At 34.9% G+C, this 11,402-nt stretch overlaps 2 protein-coding genes and 2 non-coding genes across 4 annotated transcripts; 2 read left to right on the top strand and 2 right to left on the bottom strand.

Moving 5' to 3' along the window:
* Positions 1-230: 230 nt before the first annotated feature.
* Positions 231-303, bottom strand: TRNAR-UCU. The gene has a single exon. It is a non-coding gene; the product is annotated as a tRNA-Arg (tRNA).
* A 2,116-nt stretch (positions 304-2,419) lies between these two features.
* On the top strand, positions 2,420-4,016 carry LOC109155060. The gene is made up of 4 exons (XM_019302789.1): positions 2,420-2,529; positions 2,631-2,759; positions 2,802-2,989; positions 3,148-4,016. The coding sequence occupies exons 1-4, from the start codon at positions 2,420-2,422 to the stop codon at positions 4,014-4,016; spliced, it is 1,296 nt and encodes a 431-aa protein (XP_019158334.1).
* Positions 4,017-4,491: 475 nt separating this feature from the next.
* LOC109155059 lies at positions 4,492-5,166 on the top strand. Its single transcript, XM_019302788.1, has one exon. The coding sequence runs from the start codon at positions 4,492-4,494 to the stop codon at positions 5,164-5,166; it is 675 nt and encodes a 224-aa protein (XP_019158333.1).
* Positions 5,167-6,264: 1,098 nt separating this feature from the next.
* Positions 6,265-6,337, bottom strand: TRNAR-UCU. Its single transcript has one exon. It is a non-coding gene; the product is annotated as a tRNA-Arg (tRNA).
* Positions 6,338-11,402: the final 5,065 nt, after the last annotated feature.

Raw genomic sequence — 11,402 nt, 5'->3', positions numbered from 1 at the left:
TCATATAAATAGCTTTCATAAAACTATAAGTGTCCATATAAATATTTTTATTTAAAAATATTTGTTTTAATATTTATAATAACTCATTCCCCTAAAAGAAATAAAATTAATTTTATTCACTTTGTAGTGAGTTAGATATGGGTTCTACTACCTGAATTTTTGGGAGGATGTACTTTTATTTTGCGCATTTTGTAGTGAGTTTAGATTTTTAATCTTACAAATTTATATTTCACGCCCAGTGGGACTTGAACCCACAATCGCTTAATTAGAAGTCAAGCGCCTTATCCATTAGGCCATGGGCGCAGATATATTTTATAAGGTATTTGAATTTATTAATTGTTGTCCCTTATTGGTTATAATTAATGTTGACTTTGTGTGTTTATGTTTTGTAATGTGTTCAAATTACGTGACTTTAGTACGAATAAAAATAGAGCAAATCTATATATTGTGTGTTCTTAATTACTCTGACTTTTAATTATGTATAGATTATGAATATTGACTAATTAATTATGGAAAGAATATTATGGTAATATAAACTAATTAATTATTGAAATAATTAACGTGTATTCCTTTTAATTGTAATGAATATATATATATATATATATATATATATATATATATATATATATAAAAAAAAGTAAATTTTAATAATTATAAATTACACGGAATTATAACAATTAGGTATTAGTGTAATAATTAAATATGGTAATAGCATAATAATTTTCTATTTAAACTCATCATTGTGCTAAACCCAAAGCTGTCAGCTTCCAACGTATTTCTGCATTTGTATTCTCCTCTTTACACCGATTCTCAATGTGATAGAACTTCAATTCTGTGGAAATTTTGAAAGATGCAGATTTCCCAACACATGTTTATGACAGAGAAGATTATGATTTCGCTGAAGAGGTGGTCTATTACTTACTTACATTGTTTTACTTTTTTTGTATAACTTTAATGACGTATTTAAATTTTCCTAACTTTCACGATTCTCTAGATACATGTGCCTGAACCTCCGATTGGAAATTTGTATTCTACCAAAGAAGGAGATTCAAATAATGAGGAGGCTGCTTAGAGATGAATAATGAGGAATATGTCAACAATTTAATCTATTCAACTCATGCATTTGTTATGTTATTTGTTATTGTTTTTACTCATATTATGCACTTTGTTTTTAATCAAATTAGTTATTTGTATTTTGATGTTATATTATTATGCTAATATTACACGCAATTGGAAACTATTATTCATGGCATTTTTCATTATTCATTATTCATTTTGTACTATTCTTTATTTCGTAATTGTTCATGTCAAAGTGCAATTCTTTATTTCGTAGTTTTTATCCAATGACATTTTTCACTTCTCAATAGGGATGGCAACGGAGCGGGATGGGGGTGGGGAGTATACTCCCCGTCCCCGTCCCCACCGGGGAATTGGAAACACTCCCCATCCCCGTCCCCTCGGGGAATTAAGCGGGGACGGGGATTCCCCATTCCTCGTCAACTCCTAGTCAAAATGTTAAATATTTATAATTTTTAATAATAAAAAAATTAAAATCCAATTCCTAATATCAAGATTTAAAATACTGAGTCTATATATATATATATATATATATATATATATATATATATATATATATATATACATATATATATATATATATGTGTATATATATATCTATACACACACACACACACACACACACACACACACACACACACACACACACATATATATATATATATATATATATATATATATATATATATACAGTATCATTGCCTCTACATTAGTTATATATACAAACATACAATTACGACGACATTACTGCCCCTTATATTGGTTATATATATACATATATTAATACTATACTACCAGAGATATGGAGACATTACTCATTTGTTATATATAATATATATACATATACATACATATATATATATATATATATATATATATATATATATATATATATATTCGGGGACGGGGCGGGGTGGGGAGGGGTATCCCCATCCCCGTCCCCGTCCCCGTTCTCCGAAAATTTTCCCCATCCCCGTCTCTATTGGGGTGGGGATCGGGGATCCCCGTCGGGGACGGGGCACATTCCCATCCCTACTTCTCAATAATAATTTTTATGTACTGGTATTTATACTAATTTAGTACTAATTTGCAATATTCTGTTATATTTTTGAAAAATACAATCACACTTTTCCTTTATATATTCAAAATACAATCATATGGACTGTTACAAATCATTTACGGATGTGGTGCCATTTTAGCCAATTATTTGCAACAGTTTTTCAATTTGTATAATTTAACAAATTGATCATTTTTAATTGATATATGGCGAAGATGGTTATCGCAATATTTTCCCCTGCATATTTGCCCCTACAGTACCCTTTGTTGTTCCCATATGGCTAAGATGGTTATCGTGAAGATATTACATTTTCTGATGCATGGCGCCGAGGATATCATGGTGGTAGGACAAGAATTAGCCCTAAAGAGTATTTCTCGTTCTATATACATTAGAAGGTAAATGAGAAGCATACATTGTTATATTCTAGGAGGTTATTTCAACAATACTTGGTTGATGCATATACAATGATCAAACATGCACGTTTGATCTACATTAGAACTCATCAGAAGGCGTTGTGTTGTGATGCTTATCAGGGTTTGAGCGATGCACTAACAAGGGGCGAATTAGATCCCACAAATCGGGGTAAAAGAATTATACTACCATCATCATTCACAGGCGGAGCTAGGTATATGATTCAAAACTATCATGATGTAATGGCAATATGCAGGCACATCGGTTATCCTCATTTGTTCATAACATTCAACCCGAAGTGGCCTGCGATTGAGCGGTATGTTACACAACGTGGGCTTAAAGTAGAGGATAGACTCGATACTGTTTGCCGCTTGTTTAAGATGAAACATGATGTTATGATTGAAGAGGTCAAGACAGAAAAACTGTTTGGCGACATATGTGGAGGTATTTGATTATCATACATACTTTAATGTGCCCTAATTAAACCTAAATTCCATGTATAAAATTAATGTCTCACGCGCACATATTGCTATTTGCCAAAAGAATAAATCGGGCACATTCTGCACCGGAAATTGATGCCTTGATTTTTGCTGTGATTCCAGACCCAGATGCCGACAATGAGTACAATGACGCAGTTAGTGAATTTATGTTGCACGGACCATGCGGACAACTCCGGAAGAATTCGCCATGCATGGTAAATGGTAAATGTTCAAAGTATTTCCCAAAAACATATGTTAGTGAGACAATTCTTGAGAAAGATGGTTACCCAATCTACAGAAGGCATGACAATGGATGCAAAATCAGTAAGAATGGAGTCCAACTTGATAACCGTTACGTTATCCCGCATAATAAACATCTGCTTCTAAAATATCGCGCACATATTAACTTTGAATGGTGCAACCGGTCGAGATCGATAAAATATTTATTCAAATACGTCAATAAAGGAAATGATCGAGTCACGGCAGAGTTCATGAGTAATTCTACAAATGCAGTCAGTGGTGATGTGGTCGATGAGATTAACAGGTACTACGATTGTCGCTACATATCGGCATGTGAAGCTACCTGGCGGCTGTTTGGGTACGTGATCCATTATCGCACGCCACCTGTGGAGAGGTTAAATTTTCACTTAAATATCCAACAGAATGTTGTCTATGGGGTAGATCAAAGCCTCGACGAGATTGTCGAGAACCAAACGGTTAAGCAGAGCCAGTTCACAGCTTGGTTTGAGGCAAACAAAAAATATGAAGATGCTCGGTCGCTCACTTATGCAGAGTTCCCCGGTAAGTTTGTTTGGAGACAAGACGTGCGTGAATGGCATCCAAGGAAGAAAGGATTCTCCATAGGACGATTGTTCTATGTTCTTTCAGGGTGTGAAGAATTATACTATCTAAGATGCCTTTTAAATATCATACGTGGACCTTCAAGCCACGAGGATATTCGCACTGTTGGGGGTCATTCACAAATCATTTAGGGATGCGTGTTATGAATATGGATTATTAGATGATGACAAGGAGTACATCGACGGTATTACTGAATCCAATTACTAGGCATCCGCGTCCGCATTGCGAAGGTTGTTTGCAGTTTGCTACGTTGCTCACTTCAAGTTCAATCTGTAAACCAGAGGTGGTGTGGAATGCCGTTTGGCAATTTCTTGCGGAGGATGCACAGTTTCATCGTCGACGTCTCATGCACAATCCAGGTACATCAACATCCAATCTATTTATTGAACATTATTATTTGCTTTTCATTATTTATACAAAAACCCATTCTTTGATTTTGTTTTCGTTTCATTTCTAAACTATGAATATTTGTTGTTATCGGAATACGATAAACAACAATTTGCTCTAGCCGAGTTGGAGAAGTTATAGTCTTTGTGGGGGAAGAGCCTGAGCGACTATCCAGAAATGCCGCTTCCAGAAGAAAAAAATATTTGATTGACGGAAAAAATGTTGATATCCGAAGAGTTGGCGTACGACAAGGAATCATTGAAGGCAGAACATGAAACATTGGTAACTCAATTGACGGACGAACAGAAGGTTGTTTACGACTCTATGATTAATGATATTGATTCTAATGGAGGGGGATTGTTTTTTGTGTATGGTTACGGAGGAACAAGCAAGACGTTCGTGTGGAGAACATTATCTTCAAAGATAAAGAGCCGTGGAGATATTGTTCTAAACATTGCTTCAAGTAGAATAGAATCTTTGCTATTGCCGGGTGGCAGGACGACACATTCTCGATTTGCTATACCACTCTTAGTGAATGATGATTCCACCTGCAATATATCGCAAGGTAGTGACCTTTGCGAACTTATAATCAGGAGCAAATTGATAATATCGGATGAAGCACCGATGACACACAAATACTGTTTTGAGGCTTTAGACAAAACCATGAGGGATATATTGAGATTCACCATACCTGGTAGTGATCAGAAAATATTTGGTGGAAATACAGTAGTATTGGGCGATGATTTTAGACAGATTCCTACAGTTATTCCAAAAGCAATGAGACCAATGGTTGTGGGAGCCACTATTAATTCTTCATACCTCTATAGGAATTGCAAGGTATTGAGGCTCACGAAGAACCCTGAGACTACAGAGCTTAGCTTCAAACGAAGATAGACAGACGGCTGATTGGTTCTCAAGATGGATTGCAAACATCGGAGATGGGATTACAATGTTTGTAAACAATGGTTTGTTTGAGATCGATATTCCACCAAGGTTTATGTTGAAGTGTGGACCTGATCCAATTGCAACTATAGTTGAAAGCATCTTCCCAACCGCGAAGTATGGAATGCTAGAAGAGTCGCACCTAGAAAGACGAGCGATCCTCTCACCGACTTTAGATGTTGTTGATCAATTTAATCAGTATATGTGTGACATGAACACTGCAGAAGGTCGGACGTATTCAAGTTATGACTCTTTGTGTAAGGCAGAATTATATGGTGATAATCTCTCACAAGTACACACACTCCTGAATTTCTAAATAGCTTGAGATTGTCTGGACTTCTTAATCATTCATTGACAATAAAGGTTGGTGCACCTGTTATGTTACTGCGAAACATAGACCTCTCTCTTGATCTTTGCAATGGTACGCGCCTCATCGTTACAAGATTGGCGGTTCATACGTATAACATTAGGAAGGGAAAAGAGAGAAGAAGAAAGGAAAGGAAGAAGGGAAAAAAGGAAGAAAGAAGAAGGAAACCTACTGTTGATGTTTCCTTAAGCTAGCTTGGTCTCAATTCTTGATGAAGTGAAGAAGAAATATGGAGGGATTGAGGGAGGCAATGGAATAGTGTAGTATTTATACGGGGGCACAAAACCCTAGGTGGATAGAGGGAAGAGAGGAACGGCTATGAGAGGGGTAGAATGAGGATTTTGGGTTAAAACTTTGGGTTATAATTTTGAGTCAAAAGTTGGGTCAAGTTTAGATAAAAATATCATTTTGATTAGTATAAAAATAGGCTAGGTTTCATTTGAGTTCAAACTTAGGCTTAAAATGAGTAATATAAGGATCACATATTCGTCTGATATTGATTTTTGGGTTAAAATTTTGGATGGGATTTATATCATAAAAATAGGGTTCATAAAACTACAAGTATCCATATAAATATTTTTATTTAAAAACAAAGAAATAAAAATAATTTTGTTCACTTCTTGAATTCTATGAGGAAGTACTTTTATTTTTCGCATTTTGTAGTGAGTTTAGAATTTATATTTCACACCCAGTGGGACTCGAACCCACAATCGCTTGATTAGAAGTCAAGCGTCTTATCCATTAGGCCATGGGCGCAGATATACTTTATAAGGTATTTGAATTTATTAATTGTTGTCCCTTATTGATTATAATTAATATTGACTTTGTGTGTTTATGTTTTGTAATGTGTTCAAATTACGTGACTTTAGTACCGAATAAAAATTGAGCAAATCTATATATATCTATATATAATTAAAAGAAAATTCCTCCTAGCCAAGTTTCTCCCTCAAAACTTAGGGGCATTTTTGTAATATCTATGTATACATAATTAGTCTATATATAATTCATAATATTATGTGTGTTCTTAATTACCCTGACTTTTAATTATGTATAGATTATGAATATTGACTAATTAATTATGGAAAGAATATTATGTTAATATAAGCTAATTAATTATTGAATTAATTAACGTGTATTCCTTTTAATTGTAATATATATATATATATATATATATATATATATATATATATATATATATAAAAGTAAATTTTAATAATTATAAATTACACGGAATTTATGCATATGCACTTCAGTGTGCCAAAGGAAATTTTAATAATTATAAATTTAGTGCATATATAAATTACATGGAATTATAACAATTAGGTATTAGTGTAATAATTAAATATGGTAGTAGCATAATGATTTGCTATTTAAACTCATTATTGTGTTAAACCCAAAGCTGTCAGCTTCCAACGTATTTCTGCATTTGTACTCTCCTCTTTACACTGATTCTCAATGGCGGCTGAACTTCACAGCGAGATTGTTGGTAATCAACTTCGTCCTAAACGCCGGTGGAATAACATCAGGTTTAGAGTGCTTCGTGTCGTTCGTCTTCCAGAGACAAGGGGTTCTGAAATCATAAACTCTATAGAGTGTGTAGTACATGATGTAGAGATATGTTTTGTTTTTGTTTGTTTTTTTTTTCTCACTATAATCTTAATCTTTATATTTTGTATTTCTAAAATTTTAGTTGATGCATATGCTTTTTTATAATTTCAGGGAACTTTTATACATATGCATATTCCTCGATTGTGTGTTCAAAAGTGGTTCAACAAATTTGAAGAAGGAAAACTTTATCGAATTAATAGATTTGAGGTGGTTTATAATGAGTATAGAAACAAAACTAGTAATCTCATGTATATGCTGATGTTTTGTGATAGAACTTCTGTGGGAATTTTGAAAGTTGCAGATTTCCCAACACATGTTTATGACAGAGAATATTATGATTTCGCTGAAGAGGTGGTCTATTGCTTACTTACATTGTTTTACTTTTTTGTATAACTTTAATGACGTATTTAAATTTTCCTACACGATTCTCTAGATGTACATGTGCCTGAACCTCCGATTGGAAATTTGAATTCTACCAAAGAAGGAGATTCAAATAATGAGGAGGATGCTTAGAGATGAATAATGAGAAATATGTCAACAATTTAATCTATTAAACTGATGCCTTTGTTATGTTATTTGTTATTGTTTTTACTCATATTCTGCAGTTTTTTTTTAATCAAATCAGTTATTTGTATTTTGGTGTTATATTATTATGCTAATATTACACGCAATTGGAAATTATTATTCATGGCATTTTTCATTATTCATTATTCATTTTGTACTATTCTTTATTTCGTAATTATTCATGTTAAAGTGCAATTCTTTATTTCGTAGTTTTTATCCAATGGCATTTTTCACTTCTCAATAATAGTTTATATGTAATGGTATTTACCTTAATTTAGTACTGATTTGCAATATTCTGTTATATTTTTGAAAAATACAATCACACTTTTCCTTTGTATATTCGAAATACAATCATATGGACTGTTACGAATCATTTACGGATGTGGTGCCATTTTAGCCAATTATTTGAAACAGTTTTCCAATTTGTATAATTTAACAAATTGATCATTTTTAATTGATATATGGCGAAGATGGTTATCGCAGTATTTTTCCCTGCATATTTGCCCCTACAGTACCCTTTGTTGTTCCCATATGGCTAAGATGGTTATCGTGAAGGTATTACATTTTCTGATGCATGGCGCCGAGGATATCATGGTGGTAGGACAAGAATTAGCCCTAAAGATTATTTCTCATTCTATATACATGAGAAGGTAAATGAGAAGCATACATTGTTATATTCTAGGAGGTTATTTCAACCATACTTGGTTGATGCATATACAATGATCAAACATGCACGTTTGATCTACATTATAACTCATCAGAAGGCGTTGCGTTGTGATGCTTATCAGGGGTTGAGGGATGCATTAACAAGGGACGAATTAGATCCCACAAATCGGGGTAAAAGAATTATACTACCATCATCATTCACAGGCGGAGCTAGGAATATGATTCGAAACTATCAAGATGTAATGGCAATATGCAGGCACATCGGTTATCCTCATTTGTTCATAACATTCAACCCGAAGTGGCCTGAGATTGAGCGGTATGTTACACAACGTGGGCTTAAAGTAGAGGATAGACTCGATATTGTTTGCCGCGTGTTTAAGATGAAACATGATGTTATCATTGAAGAGATCAAAACAGAAAAACTGTTTGGCGACATATGTGGAGGTATTTGATTATCATAGATACTTTAATGTGCCCTAATTAAACCTAAATTCCATGTATAAAATTAATGCCTCACGCGTACATTTTGCTATTTGCCAAAAGAATAAATCGGGCACATTCTGCACCGGAAATTGATGCCTTGATTTCTGCTGAGATTCTAGACCCAGATGCTGACAATGAGTACAATGACGCAGTTAGTGAATTTATGTTACACGGACCGTGCGGACAACTCTGGAAGAATTCGCCATGCATGGTAAATGGTAAATGTTCATAGTATTTCCCAAAAAAATATGTTAGTGATACGATTCTGAATAAAGATGGTTACCCAATCTACAGAAGGCGTGACAATAGATGCACAATCAGTAAGAATAGAAGCCAACTTGATAACCGTTACATTATCCCGCATAATAAACATCTGCTTCAAATATTTATTCAAATACGTCAATAAAGGAAATGATCGAGTCACGGCAGAGTTCATGAGTAATTCTACAAATGCAGTCAGTGGTGATGTGGTCGATGATATTAACAGGTACTACGATTGTCGCTATATATCAGCATGTGAAGCCACATGGCGACTGTTTGGGTACGTGATCCATTATCGCACGCCACCTGTGGAAAGGTTAAATTTTCACTTAAAGAACCAACAGAATGTTGTCTAAGGGGTAGATCAAAGTCTCGACGAGATTGTCGAGAACCAAATGGTTAAGCAGAGCCAGTTCACAGCTTGGTTTGAGGCAAACAAAAAATACGAAGATGCTCGGTCACTCACTTATGCAGAGTCCCCCGGTAAGTTTGTTTGGAGACAAGACGTGCGTGAATGGCTTCCAAGGAAGAAAGGATTCTCAATAGGACGATTGTTCTATGTTCCTTCAGGGTGTGAAGAATTATACTATCTAAGATGCCTTTTAAATATCATACGTGGACCTTCAAGCCACGAGGATATTCGCACTGTTGGGGGGTCATTCACAAATCATTTAGGGATGCGTGTTATGAATATAGATTATTAGATGATGACAAGGAGTACATCGACGGTATTACTGAATCCAATTACTAGGCATCTGCGTCCGCATTGCGAAGGTTGTTTGCGGTTTGCTACGTTGCTCACTTCAAGTTCAATCAGTAAACCAGAAGTGGTGTGGAATGCCGTTTGGCAATTTCTTGCGGAGGATGCACAGTTTCATCGTCGACGTCTCATGCACAATCCAGGTACATCAACATCCAATCTATTTATTGAACATTATTATTTGCTTTTCATTATTTATACAAAAACCCATTCTTTGATTTTGTTTTCGTTTCATTTCTAAACTATGAATATTTGTTGTTATCGGAATACGATAAATAACAATTTGTTCTGGCCGAGTTGGAGAAGTTATAGTCTTTGTGGGGGAAGAGCCTGAGCGATTATCCAGAAATGCCGCTTCCAGAAAAAAACAACATTTGATTGACGGAAAACATGTTGATATCCGAAGAGTTGGCGTACGACAAGGAATCATTGAAGGCAGAACATGAAACATTGGTAACTCAATTGACGGACGAACAGAAGGTTGTTTACGACTCTGTGATCAATGATATTGATTTTAATGGAGGGGGGTTGTTTTTTGTGTATGGTTACGGAGGGACAGGCAAGACGTTCGTGTGGAGAACATTATCTTCGAAGATAAGGAGTCGCGGAGATATTGTTCTAAACGTTGCTTCAAGTGAAATAGAATCTTTGCTATTGCCGGGTGGCAGGACGACTCATTCTCGATTTGCTATACCACTCTTAGTGAATGATGATTCCACCTGCAATATATTGCAAGGTAGTGACCTTTGTGAAGTTATAATCATTTGCAAATTGATAATATGTGATGAAGCACCGATGACACACAAATACTGTTTTGAGGCTTTAGACAAAACCATGAGGGATATATTGAGATTCACCATACCTTGTAGTGATCAGAAAACATTTGGTGGAAAGACAGTAGTATTGGGCGATGTTTTTAGACAGATTCTTACAGTTATTCCAAAAGAAATGTGACCAATGGTTGTGGGAGCTACTATTAATTCTTCATATCTCTAGAGGAATTGCAAGGTATTGAGGCTCACGAAGAACCTGAGACTACAGAGCTTAGCTTCAAACGAAGATAGACAGACAGTTGATTGGTTCTCAAGATGGATTGCAAACATCGGAGATTGGATTACAAGGGTTGTAAACAATGGTTTGTTTGAGATCAATATTCCACCAAGGTTTATGTTGAAGTGTGGACCTGATCCAATTGCAACTATAGTTGAAAGCATCTTTCCAACCGCGAAGTATGGAATGCTAGAAAGACGAGCGATCCTCTCACCGACTTTAGATGTTGTTGATCAATTTAATCAGTATATGTGTGACATGAACACTGCAGAAGGTCGGACGTATTTAAGTTATGACTCTTTGTGTAAGGCAGAATCATATGGTGATAATAATCTCTCACAAGTACACACTCCTAAATTTTTAAATAGCTTGAGATTGTCTAGACTTCCTAATCATTCATTGACAATAAAGGTTGGTGCACCTGTTATG

Source organism: Ipomoea nil, unplaced genomic scaffold (assembly GCF_001879475.1).
Source record: "Ipomoea nil cultivar Tokyo-kokei standard unplaced genomic scaffold, Asagao_1.1 scaffold2690, whole genome shotgun sequence".
Classification (NCBI taxonomy): Eukaryota; Viridiplantae; Streptophyta; class Magnoliopsida; order Solanales; family Convolvulaceae; genus Ipomoea; species Ipomoea nil.
This window is presented reverse-complemented; position numbering and strand designations above follow the sequence as displayed.